We start from the raw sequence: 13,774 nt of genomic DNA, 5'->3' as shown, positions 1-13,774 counted from the left end.
TTTTAATATCTTTAATATATTTTAATATCAATGCAAAACTTCGTTTTAAATAATTATTCATACATAGTATCTAGCTATTGTACAATAATATGTTTTATGGAATGTATGCTAGAAAATGTCAAATCCGTTAAATTATGTACTTTATACAATCTGACGTAAACAAACAGCTTATGAGACCAGTACGATGACGTTATTAACAGATGACGTCACGATTACTTGACCAAGTTTGAAACTTAAAATACTACACACTTTTTTTCAGTTACGTTGTATACCCATGGCGAATCCATGGTATAACTATATTCAGTCTGAGAGAATGACGTATATTGACGTCATTAACAACGACGCTATTGCGTAACGGATTTTTTTAAAAGCCTCTTCGTATTTATATACATTTTATATTTTATAAGTTTATATACATTTTTATTACGTTCGCCAACGGATTGCTGACACGTCGCGCTGGAAAACGGTACACAAAATAACGTTACTAAATCTATTCTTTTTACACACACAATATATGACGCGTTTGTATCGGGCTCCGCTATACTGGAAGAAAAGTATCGCTATGAAAAATATCAAACTATGTATCGAAATACAACATTATATATTACTATTAAACTTAATTTAGTCTCTTCGGCCGCCCATATATAAAAAATCGTGCATCTTCTTACGCATGACTCTCTTCTGCCGCCGATATCTAAAGAATCGCGCATCTTATGCACGACTCTCTTCGGTCGCCCATATCTAACGAATCGTGAATCATCTTAAACACGATTCTCTTCGGCCACCCATATCTAAAGAATCGTGCATTTTCTTACACACGACTCTCTTCGGCTGCCCATATCTAAAGAATCGTGCATCTTCTTACACACGACTCTCATCGGCCGCCCATATCTAAAGAATCGTGCATTTTCTTACACACGATTCTCTTCGGCCGCCCATATCTAAAGAATCGTGCATCTTCTTACGCAAGACTCGGGGTAGTCTGGCGCATACACTTTGTTTTCTTCTCCGTAAACCCAGAATGACTTGGTCTTTCTCTTCCAGTCGTACTTTGCCTCTACTGCGGGTAACGCAACGAGAACATGGCACTAAAAAATGAAAGATAACGTTACGTTGTTAACGTGCGCATGCGTGTATGTGCCATCCGGTACCTGTTTTGTGGAGCTATAATACAGTAGCCCCATGTTCAGAATATTCGATAGAGTAGAGCCCCTCCTTCGAGACACCCCTGTTAGGGGACACTTTCCCGTGTGTATAATACAGAAAAGCGATAGCCCTGTAATGTTTTGGAAAATATTATATTCAGAAGAAGAACTGTGGAGCCGTGAAATGTGCAAAAAGTCACATTTGTGCAAACAACCACATTTGTGCAAACATTTTACCTTCAAATGTGCAAACAACCACATTTGTGCAAACATTTTACCTTCAAATGTGCAAATATGTAAAAATTCATTACCCGCAAATGTGCATCTCGCCGTTAAATGTAAAAACGGTCAGTTTTGACGTTAAATGTGCAAAAGGTATTCTACAAATGTGCAAATCATTTCTTCAGTCAAATTCCTATTACATTTTATATTTTTGGTTCGTAGGTCTTTCAGAGTAGAAATAACAATAGGAAAAAGAGTCTAATAAATCTAAAATGTTCAATATCATAATAACTAATTATACTGTTGTATTTTATTATGATCAAAGGCTTTAACCCGTCTCAGTCAAATTCAAGTCGACCCCAAGTCAACTCGCCTCCAAGTCAACTCGCTCTGAAGTCAACTCGGCCTCACGTCAACTAGGCCACGTTAAAGTATGAAACGTAAAAAGTGCAAATAAATGGGACAAAATAAGTCTAATGAACAGAAGAAAAATAATAAAAACGAAGTACGCATGTTATAGGGATGAATATTAGAATGAATGTGAATGTTTTTGGCCGAGTTGACTTGAGGCCGAGTTGACGTGAGGCCGAGTTGACGTGAGGCCGAGTTGACGTGAGGCCGAGTTGACGTGAGGCCGAGTTGACGTGAGGCCGAGTTGACTTCAGGGTGAGTTGACTTGGGGCCAACTTGAATTTAGACGAGGCGGTTTAGAGCCTTTGATCATAATAAAATACAACAGTATAATTAGTTTTTATAATATTGAACATTTTAAATTTATTATACTCTTTTTCCTATTGTTATTTCTACTCTGAAAGACCTACGAACCAAAAATATAAAATGGAATAGGAGTTTGGTTGAAGAAATGCTTTGCACATTTGTAGAATACCTTTTGCACATTTAACGTCAAAACTGATCGTTTTTACATTTAACGGCGTGATGTTTGCACATTTGCGGGTAATGAATTTTTACAGATTTGCACATTTGAAGGTAAAATGTTTGCACAAATGTGGTTGTTTGCACATTTGAAGGTAAAATGTTTGCACAAATGTGGTTGTTTGCACAAATGTGACTTTTTGCACATTTCACGGCTCCACAAGAACCCCTTCTTGGGACACCCCTATTAAGGGGACACTTTCCTATGAAACGAACGTAGAGCACTATATATCTTACTACGAGCAAGCCCAATTCAGGGGACACTTAGTTGGGTCCGGAGGGTGTACCCTTAACAAAGATGCTACTGTGGTGGTATATACTATATATTACCGTACCTGTTGGACGATACGTTTTGTTGAATCTACCGCATGTTTGGATATCATGTCGTCAGATGCTGAATTTACGTCTCCAATATGGTAATTTGCAATAGGACTCACCTTAAAAAATCATTGTAAAATAATTGTCATGCATAATATATATTAGAATATTATACTACATTCGAGCACGAATGAGTGTATTATTTGGAAAAACTATGCGTACTGAAACTTACTTAATGCTTGGTTCCCACTAGCGACGCAACCTACGCGTTGTAAGAAAATGCCCTTCCAATAATTGTGTTTGCCCCGCCTGCGTGAAATCAAACCTGCGATGTTTGCAGCACTATTGCGTCGTCGGTTCCTACTTGTGATTACGCAATACAGCAATTTGCGTCAATACGTCTCTGCGTTGCGTTCTAGTGGGAACCACGCTTAAAGCGATGTAAGCAATGTAACGCGACGCAGCGACGTATCGACGCAAAGTGCTGTATTGCGTAATCACAAGTGGGCACTGACGACGCAACAGTGCTGCAAACATTGCTGGTTTGATTTCACGCAGGCGGGGGAAAAATTAATTATTGGAAGGGCATTTTCTTACGTTAGGTTGCGTTACGTTGCGTCGCTAGTGGGAACCTTAAGTGTTGAAAAAGAAAATTCTCTCTTACCGTTGTAGCTTCTGTTTCAATAACTTTTATCTTATGCGACTTCTGTAGATTTTTATTTGCAACTTTTGTTGGGTTCAGCCAAATTTCGTTCTCGATAATATCACTAAAAGAAATTACAATAATACCACATTGTACCTCAATTTTTTCTTTTTAAAAAGAAGAATACGTTATTTATATCTGTTGTCCGAATTTCCCCTCCCTCTCTCCACCGCTTATCTTAATGGTCTTCCACACCTGTTCCGGTACGGTTCCGGTGAATGCTTTACGCGGCTATACGCCAATAGACATGCGCGTTTCCGCGAGAAAAATAACGAAACATGACATTGACGTTCGATTTGATTTGCCGGACCGGAACCGTGCCGGGACAGGTGTGAAAGACCCTTTACGCGGATAATTGATAACTGTATTTTAATCTTGAATAAGTGACTAATTTACAAGATTAGTATTAGTTCACATTTGTGTTGTATTTGTTATGTCATGTTATTACAAGATTACATTGTCATATTAACATTTTGTGCATCTTCACAATCATTGATTAAGTTGTTTCTGATTAGATAAATTCTTTTTATTCTGACAGCGCAAACATATTAATGTGTTTACATTGAGCAAAGTGGGTCTAAACTCCTGATAGCGATCAACACATGACCAGAGCCTTTGGTACGCCATTTTGATACTTTCATTCTCTAATGGTTTAGCCTACATAATGTCGACATTTATGTATGTTTCGACCTAGTCTAAGTTCTAGACGGAGTTTTTTGACTTAATATTAGTAAAAAGATAAATATTTTGGCACATATGGCGTTTCATACGTATAATACTTGAGTTCGTAAACTTTTTTTCCAGACAAAAATTGAAACGCCGACTGCTACTAGACTAACATAAAAAGGACAATAAATACAGACTTGGGGCAAGTCTAGATTCGATCGTCCTTTTGGGAAAGGAGAGACATGTTTTTATTTTATTACAAACTTTCTTTATAGACATTCGTACTGTACTTACAATTTCGATATAAGTTTTATGTAAAAATGTAACTGTCTGTGTCCCTGGCAGACGGAGCATACAATGCAAGCATGTCCCCGACATAGCTGACAGTTAGGGTGTCCAGTTCCTCCGCATTGTAGACACCCTGTCTCTTTCACTTTCCCAGTCCCTTTGCACTTCTTGCAAAACGTCTAAAAGTTTATACAAAATTATGAATATTTTTATTACAATATGAAAATTAATTAAATAATGAATAATAACATTTATTAATTTAAAATAGGCCTAAAATTATGTAATTTTGTTTACCGTTCCACGGCCCTGGCATCGATAACACTTGTTAAATCCTCTCCCAGTACATCCGTGACATGTCTGTAAAAAATCAAAATCAAATAAAATCTTTATTTTTTCCATCATAAAAATATGTACATGGAAAATTGTTTACCTCGGCAGAAAATATAGTAAGAGAAACAAAACATAATTAGGCTACATCATACATATAAAAAAATGACAATTAAAAACATTCATTAAAACATACATCAATCCTACAAAAAGAGAGACGAATTTAAATAATATTAATTCGTTTTGGAAACATATTTATTTTGTTGATGTCACGAACGCAAAGTTCCATAATTGCAGCACATAAACTTGTTTTTTTACTTCTCCTGATTACCTCGCGAGTGACACGCGGCAAATATTCGTGTATGTAGGCCTACCCGTAGGATTAGTTTCAAACAGTAATTACCTCTATAGTAGATGTTTTTGGTACATTACACGTTTTGGTATGTTTCTTCCACATGGCATCCGGTTCATTGTTCACATTCCACAACATCGGTGTGAGTGTGTTGTTGAGTCCGTCCACAGTCTGACCTAAAACATCCAATTAGGCTATTATTAATTGAAATTTACTGCTATTTTCTCAAAGTTACAATATAGGTATTTCATGAACATAATTTCATATATGTATCATGACTGTTTTTTGATAGAAAACCAGTTGAGGGAAGTCTTAAGCTCTGTCTACACTATCAATCTGGTTTGACAAAAGTTTGATGTGCCCAAAAATGGTAGTGATGTTTACCGTTTCCATTATGTTGGCACATCACATTTTTTGTCACTTAAAAGTTTGATAGTGTAGACAGAGCTTTACAGTTGGTATTCCACTACCAAAATCTGAAAATCTTGAGATAGACAATTTAGTAGCAATAAGGAAGCCTACAGTAACAAAATGACGTTGTCCTGTCTTTTATTATCATAATTAATTAGTTACCGTAACATTTTTGTATACCTTTAAATGGTTCGAATACCCGAATTGTTTCCCTGGTTTCTGTAAACGTGCGGAGTTTGTACTAAAAAATGAAAATCAAACATAATTAGGTTAGTTATAGAGGTCGTTTGTCAATCAGTTCAAACAGTATTTGCCAACTAAGTTATGATTGGTTCCAAATAGAGACGCAACGCAACGACGTAGCGCAACTTAAGGGATTTGACCAATCACAAGCGATGGATTTATTGGTCTGTCGCTTGCCATTGGTCAACTCGTTTGCGTTGCGCCTAGTTGGAACCAACCAATTGCCAAATTGTATATTACTACTCACTCCCTATCATGTCTCTTGTTTGACCAATATACGTTCTTATTTATTCTTATAGTAGGCCCAATCATTTAAATTATTTTCAATTCCTAAAAATACCTTATGAATGGGAAGGTTGATAACTTGTTCCACATCAATATCATTAATAACTCTTTTTCCATAACAGCATTGGTGCGATACGTGTAATGTTAGGGCCTCTTTGGCTTCTGTTTTGTTTATGGGATTGGGTAAACTGGAATTTAAAGCGATGGATACAGTTAAAAACCAAAATATATTACAAGGTAAAATTTAAACAACACCATTGTAGACCTATAGTTAACTATAATCAATGAATCTACCTTTTTTTTCCAAAAAAATTAATGCATAGCTAAATGTTTTTTATGGAATTATTATATATTAAACAAGTTTGGAATGGGCGTTCCATTTGATGGATTTGAGGGTTTTTTTTAATCAACAACTATGCAAATGTAGCAACTCGTATAAAAAAATATATGGATTGAAATCTTGTTGCACGGTACGGTTTTTGAAAATCAGAATTCCTTTATTTTTGAAAGGTTATACAGAAAATATCCTATAATATTTTAATATTTAAAAATATTTCTATTAACAGAAATGTTATCCTATAAAATTGACAGTATCTATTAAAATTAATATTGCTTAATAATAGTAATTTGTTTGATCGTGTGGTTTGTTGTTTTTCTAGGCATATTTGCTCTTCTATTTTATTTATTGTTAACCTTTACAACCGGCCTCGCTTTGTTGCGTGTGTCTAACCTTTATAGCCAATATAACCTAATCGATTATTTAAGAGAAAGTCCTACAATGTAAATATAATCAAATCTCCACTTTGGCTATTAGTACGTGGGGTTTAGTACACATGTTCACATTGATTACTACATCTAGGTGTCCAAAATCAATTTGCTTTTATAAGCAGAGTACAGAGATGCGTTATTATGGTTGTTTAGTATGTATTAAAAATCGAATAATTCGTTGATGAATTTATCACGGATTTTAAGCTCAGTCTCCTCATCAATTTGTGGAATTAAATGCATGTGGAAATTCTAATCAAAAGTTTTTTACCGAAATGTTAAACATTACTGCTCGTTGTTAATGCAGAAATAGTCATTTTTTTCCCGTAAATAGCAAGTTGTTAAAAATATAACTTAGACCTAGTGTTTTAAAGAAAATATTTAAAATGTAATATTATCGCTTACCTTTGAAACTGTTGGGAGGTATTCTTTTGTACGGCCTGATTTGGCTTTGGATGAGGTTTTCCTATATGATAAATTAGTTAATATGATATCAAGTTGTGTCATGATACGAGATTTATGGAGATCATAACGTATGTCCATTTAGGTTACGGCGATGTTAAAGAATACCGTAAGACATGTCATTCATAGTCAACCTTTTTGTTTTAATGTATATTGTGAATTCTGTACTTGAAAACTGTACTTAATTTTGTGATATATAATTAGGCCTAATCTAACAACATGATGCTGAGCTCCGGCGATCAAAGGGTTTATCTGTGGCTGCGACACGATCAGTTCCACGACCGTTAACAGACACCGCAGAGAATATGTACATTGTACAGTACTGTCAGTATTTGTCGCAGCCAGAAATAAGATCAAAGGACTGTTACGTGTTCCTAGCTTGGCAATGTGAGTTCAGTGTCCTATTGTTAGATTGCCTTGAATCTAACAGTCAACCAAGTAATTATTTCTTACCTTGGCGAACTGTGGTTGTTTCATATCCTGGTATAGCTTGTAGTGCCTGCGTCATCTTGTACTGGGGTTCCTTGGCGTTCGGGTTGTCAACGACGTCTTGATCTGGAGAGTCCGGCCACGAATACGCTGCATTCTTGGCATCTCCATCGGGAAGAGACCAAGCTAGGAGAAACCAGGATTATTAGAAACATGAAAGTTGTAGGCCTACGGTTCTTTCTTGTTAACATTTGCATAAAATTAACATACCGTTCAAGTAGTTTAACTGCTATTATAAAGCTCTGTCCTGAACACATCGTACAGTACAAATAACTCGACACACTGCATGTTTAGAGCGTTTAAATATTTAAATAGGAATCAACCGGTGTTTTTGAACTTTAAATGCGCATAGTCTACCTTAATCCAACTGAACGTGTTCACACGACATCATATAGCATATAGACTTACCTACAGTTGAAGTGTTTGGTGATTTGTATGTTGTTATTGTATCGTGTGACACCCCAGGATATATTCCTGCTCCGGTGGTATTTGCTCTTGTTTCAACATCGGGCATGGGTGTGTACTTTGGTGTGGCTAAAAATAGAAAACAAAACATTAGTGAGAAATCAAGAAATCGATTAAGATAGGAGCCATTTTTTGGATTTGAAACTAGAAATAGAATATATTTAGATTATAACTATGTTTGTATTTTCTTCTTTCTGGTTGCTCTTCCTCTCTCCCCCTCTCTCTTCACTTTAAAACCAATGTTTAAGATACGATTCATTGGCCCATCATAAAAGGAAACGGCTTCCAAAATTTGAAAATTAAACAATACCGCATTTAACTTCATTCTTTTAAATAAAGTAAAGTATGATAACAACAAGATACAGCACCATGCTTTAGGCCTATGTATTAGGTCTAATGTTTTATGTCGTACATTTTCGAAACGTTCTGATTCTGTTAAAATGTATTTGTTCAAGTCTTACTGTATGCGTTTCTATTGTTGTAGTCTTTGGTTCAATTACACTAAGCGAACATTTCATTCTTTAAAAGTTTGTTACAATAATTCTTTGCGTATGTTGCTGAATTTGAGTAAATTCTGTAGTGCTTCTGAAATGTTTGTTAATTTTGATGTTTCTAGTTTTGGTGAAAATTATGGTAAGTCTAGTTATAGTGTTTTGTTACGTATTAGGCTAATTTATCTAATAATTTGATTGTGAAATTAAAACTGTGTGTGATAAACTGCTTTTTAATTCCAAATTGTTTGCCAGCTGGTTTGGCATTTTACATTAATCTTTTTCTATTTTATATTTTTGATATTCCATGTTAGTTAGCGAAATGAAAGTTGATATAGTATCTACCAACAAATAGGATCATTTTCATCATCCTGAACCAATTTAATTTAAAACGCCTACGAGGAAGTTAGATAGGTAGATTTAGTAGGCCTACAAATACTAGTCTATATACTTACGTGCTTGGCCCACCACGTATCCCGCTGTGTCACCCATCGTAACGTCGCTTCTTTGCACGTAGGCCTATAACGTATTATTAGAATTATTATTTTATATTTTTCTTAAATGTCAACCCTTCCACGATGTCAAATAATACCTAAACACTGATTTATTCAGCACAGAACGAGGATATTAGACATAATATGTTCGAAGTCCATCTTGTATTATCCCCCAAACGTCACCGTCTTATCACTTATCGTGAACGATTGTACTTATATCAATTTATAGTACTATGATTGGCTAAATTTCATATGATAGTCGCCCCCTGATAGAATATTTTTGTTTCTTAGATACCACGTGTGGATGTATTTTTGTTATGTTTATCATTACCATAGGAACGGTTGTTTAAAGTAAATGTGTACTTTAGTTAATAAGTGACACGTTCTGTAAATAATGTTAGCCTATTATTTATAAATGTCTGACAGCTATTCCCCTTCCTATTGACAGATATACCCCCTATTGGCAGGTTTTGGAGAATGCCTCCAACTCCCCTACCAGGCAGTATACGTCACTGGTTTATTCTAGGGCCTATATTATCGTTTTACCGAGACACCCCGGAAACGATTTCAATTTTTCGTATTCTTTCTTTTTCATGTCATGTCATGTACACAGTTGTAGGCCTCATGTTTTAGGCCGACATAATTTGATTTTTTAATTTCATTAAAATAAGAAGCCGGCCCATTTTACGAATATAATAAGTAACAATAGAGTGTTGCTCACTAATAGCCATAATGCACTTTTGCGTGTACTCATAGCATATCAATTTACATACACAGCTCTGTACCTTGGGAATTACAACATAACGCACAATAGTTTTGTTATTTGCATTTGCTATGGTGTAGGTTCTTTAGAAATCCCAATCTTCCTTACAAAGGGACTTGTTATATTTGTTGATATTTTTCTTTAGGCCTACTGATATGTTTGATATTAGTTCATTAATGTTACCATGATGTAGCAGTCACCGTAATTCTCAATTAAATGAAAAAACAACAATAATAAACTCGGTACATTTTTAATTATGATTTAATATTTCTTCTATCAGTTAACATACCATATATTTCCTAATATATCTTTAACACACGAATACCTGTATTGGTTTGAAATATGAAATGATATTAAACAACGAATATAACAACGAATAATACCAGGATATTTAATACAAAAATCAAAATTAATATTTATTAATTTAGTATTTACAGGTCTAAAAACGGAACATGCTTTTATAGTTGTAGATATTTTTATGCGAACATCTCGAGATTATAAATCTGACTCGTAAGTTGTTGTAGGATAGTTCTAATGCGTAACGTACCGCCACGTTATATGTAAGTACTTCAGAGAGAAGGTCTATCACCAGTATCGTAGTTCCCTTTTAATGCGCATGCGCATCATTGTTTCATCTGTTCCAGTAGTAGAGAATCTAAAGAGATAATTTTATTAAAAGAACAAAAAGATAAAAATAATAGATAAATGTTCAATACAGGACCTCAATGCCATCGTAGAAACTGAGCATATGGCCTATAAAACGTGATTTGTTTTGTTATAGGAACCAATCACAAGCGACAGTTCGGATGACCCAACACGTCGTGATTGGTCAACTCGCTTGCGTTGCGATGACGTCATAGTGTGAACCAAGCTTTAACCACCGCCCCTATTATCCTCCAAAATAACTTACCTAGAACAGCATATGCGTCTTTAAATCCAGAACGTATCTTCTTCTTTATAATACTTTTTATTACTTTGTTTACTTTATGGAACTTTATTTCAGCGTGCACACTAAAAGATAAAACCAAACAATGTTCCAATAATAAGTCTATAGAAAATAATTACAGAGGGCGTGCTGTTTAGCAATTCGGCCCTGTTGAAGTTACAGATAACTCGAGATTTTAATAAGATTTTGTAACGTCACCAACATATCGATTTTCTTGAAAATCAATAGACAGAGGGCGTGCTCTTTAACAATTCGGCCCTGTTGAAGTTACAGATAACTCGAGATTTTAATAAGATTTTGTAACGTCACCAACATATCGATTTTCCTGAAAATCAATAGATCTGTTAGTATAATACATATTCCAAACAAATTTAGGACGATAACTTGAAATAGTTGATGTTATCTTATAATACAAACATACAAAGCAAGGAATACTTGGCCAAATAACAAAGATAATACCTTATGTTACATTTACTATTGTTTACGTCTGTTATTGTCCATCTTTCCAATATATGAAAATTATCTGCGTACAATACTCCTTTATTACGAACTTCATTTTCAACAATGTTGCAGTTGCTACTATCCTTTTTAGGATCACGTGTCTAAAATAACCGAAATAGTACAAATGTTAACATATGTTAATAAATAGCCAGAAGTGTTTAGCCGGTGAAAATTAGACAAGAGGTTTTTTTAACTTTTCTACTGCTGGCACTGCTATCTATAACAACTTTAATTTTGATGCATTTTTATAACTTCAATTACTCTGTGAGCGCCCTTCCTGCTGCTTCTTACTAATAATTATATATTCACACGTACGCGCACGCACTAATTCGTTTACCTGTAGTTCTGTAACATGGGAAGCCTTCTTTTCTTTCTTTTTGATATGATAACGATAGCTAACAATTCTCTTTTCTTTTCCGTCCTCAGTTTTCCATTTTTCAACAGATATATCTATAAATTATTATTAATATTTATTTATAAGCAAGACATTCTGCGTATTGTTCATTGCTGTCATTCTCAACTTATTTGTGTACATCAACCCCACCATCGTCTTCTTCATTATCACCATCATCATCCTCTTCGTCACCTCCTTCTCTTAAGCTCTCTCTAGACTATCAAACTTTTTTTGACACAAAAATGTGATGTGCCCATAGATGGACACGATGACGTCATATCACTACCATATTTGGGCACATCACATTTTGTTTGTAGTGTAGATAGAGCTTTAATCTTTTTTATTACTCTTATTATCATTATCATCCTCTTCGTTACCTCATTCTCCATCTTTTTTATTAAATTATTATTCTCTTTATTATCATCGTCATCTCATCATTAGCATATTTCCAAAGTTGTCATATGAACAAACTTGTCACATTTTGTAATTTTAACCTTCCCTGGTCATACGTCATTGTCATACGTCATTGTCGTTCACTTTACGTCATTTTCGTCCACCATATGTCCTTTGTCTTTTCTGTTTCTATAGGTAATGCTTGATCGTTGTATCCCAACGCTATTAGCAGACTTTCTGCTAATCTGCATAGGCAGGGTTTATTTACCTGATGATTTTCGCCCTTTTACATAATCCAGGTAGAACGCTGAATCATCTCCAAATATCAATTGATAAAGAGTATCACGTGACATGTCATAATTCCTGTTGAGGTATTCTTTGAATCCAACTTCATCTAAAAATCAAATATATTAAATTATTTTTATGGAAAATGTCAAGACCCCAGCAGATATCCTTTGAGATATCCTTGTCAACATTGTTAGGTTATTGTCTAACCGTTCTTTTAAAAACTAGTATATATTTGGATCTTTGATATTATGTATTCTTCTTTTAAAGAAAGGTTTATAACTCTAATTTCTAGCTTGTAATCTTGTTCTTCTAAATGTTCTTGCATTATATTGTAATATAGGTATTGTTTTCGACCAAATAAATGAATGAATTTCCTATTCACGGAAAAAAAAAGTCGGACGTTTGGGAGTTCCTAATCGCTTGATCAATTTCATCCGATTTACGGATTTTGTTGTTTTTTCTGGTTGTTATGTCGGCCTATGCTGTATGGACCTTGTACCAGTTATTTCCACACTCTTGATATACTTTCTTATCATTGACATACATTACTTCGTGTTGGTATAGATAACATGTTTTTTTATTTTCTGGTCGATTAGTTGGTCGAGTGTTTTCCTCATTGTGAAGTAGGCCCTAATGTGTTTTCGACGTGCCTTCGGAATGTTGAAGCCGCATTTTACCGCACACTAATGCATTGTGTGGGGGTGTGTGTACTCATTGCCTCTTTTATCCATTATAATAAATTTAGTCATATGCTAATAAGCAAACTTTACACCTGTATGCAAAATTTGTATATTTAATTTGAATGACACCTTAAGAAAATAGTTCCGGTATGTTGGTGCTATTCCTAGTTTGTAACCGATTGGCTCGAGAGCCTTTCGACCAACAAGTTCAATATGCCTAAAGCTACAAAATGGTTACAATTCAAATACCTGGTTCAGGGGCCGCTTCGCCGCCGTCTTCTAGATCAACTGCTTCGTCGAAATCTATATCTTCAAAGTCACTCATAGTGTCTTCCAAGTCTCGCCCTACCTCTGTACCTAGTAGGCCTACTACTATCGTATCGTCTGGAACAACAACACGTCACAACTCCTATCGCCAAGTATGTATACTTTATGCTTTTGTACTGATACTGTTATCTGTGATTACTACACGGGGGGAATCAATGTAAGTGTGTTATATATACCTGTTGGTACTCTAGAATAATCGTACTAAAATCGATAGGCGCGTCTGACCCGGACTGCTGTCAATGATTAACGTATAGATTCTGACTTCACACTCAGCTGTTTACGAACCGAATAGGCATAGTATAATTGTAAGACCATTTATCCATGGCAATATATATTAGGTTTAAATCGAATTCAATGAAATACTATAATAGTTGTGGTAATAATGATTCACCTTGTTTTTAATGAAAGGAAGAGTGAAGTCGA

General features: G+C 35.0%; 2 protein-coding genes across 5 annotated transcripts; both read right to left on the bottom strand.

Annotated features, from left to right (window-relative positions):
- Window positions 1–96: 96 nt before the first annotated feature.
- On the bottom strand, window positions 97–9,396 carry LOC144849995 (protein SSUH2 homolog). 2 transcript variants are annotated; one of them, XR_013614035.1, is made up of 13 exons: window positions 9,021–9,396; window positions 8,018–8,143; window positions 7,574–7,735; window positions 7,064–7,124; window positions 5,949–6,081; window positions 5,546–5,606; window positions 5,006–5,130; window positions 4,570–4,632; window positions 4,282–4,454; window positions 3,283–3,385; window positions 2,636–2,737; window positions 190–1,088; window positions 97–139 (listed from the first exon to the last, which is right to left on the bottom strand). XR_013614035.1 is itself a non-coding variant. In XM_078707144.1 (12 exons), exons 1-12 carry the CDS (start codon window positions 9,055–9,057, stop codon window positions 942–944), a joined length of 1,293 nt encoding a protein of 430 aa, XP_078563270.1. In that variant the 5' UTR covers window positions 9,058–9,396; the 3' UTR covers window positions 100–941. The 2 variants fall into 2 exon arrangements, 1 of the variants encoding a protein (XP_078563270.1); XM_078707144.1 differs by having other exon boundaries at window positions 100–1,088.
- Window positions 9,397–10,081: 685 nt separating this feature from the next.
- LOC144850734 (protein Aster-B-like) lies at window positions 10,082–13,546 on the bottom strand. Of its 3 annotated transcripts, none has more exons than XM_078708137.1 (6): window positions 13,274–13,546; window positions 12,325–12,450; window positions 11,607–11,719; window positions 11,228–11,370; window positions 10,733–10,833; window positions 10,082–10,477 (listed from the first exon to the last, which is right to left on the bottom strand). In XM_078708137.1, the coding sequence occupies exons 1-6, from the start codon at window positions 13,347–13,349 to the stop codon at window positions 10,446–10,448; spliced, it is 591 nt and encodes a 196-aa protein (XP_078564263.1). In that variant the 5' UTR covers window positions 13,350–13,546; the 3' UTR covers window positions 10,082–10,445. The 3 variants fall into 3 exon arrangements, with proteins under 3 accessions (XP_078564263.1, XP_078564264.1, XP_078564265.1); XM_078708138.1 differs by lacking the exon at window positions 13,274–13,546 and adding an exon at window positions 12,894–13,034; XM_078708139.1 differs by lacking the exon at window positions 13,274–13,546 and adding an exon at window positions 12,889–13,026.
- Between the last annotated feature and the right edge of the window lie 228 nt (window positions 13,547–13,774).

Source organism: Antedon bifida, chromosome 8 (genome assembly GCF_963402885.1).
Source record: "Antedon bifida chromosome 8, ecAntBifi1.1, whole genome shotgun sequence".
Lineage (NCBI taxonomy): Eukaryota > Metazoa > Echinodermata > Crinoidea > Comatulida > Antedonidae > Antedon > Antedon bifida.
The sequence above is the reverse complement of the archived record's forward strand: the minus strand, read 5'-3'. Positions and strand labels throughout refer to the sequence as shown.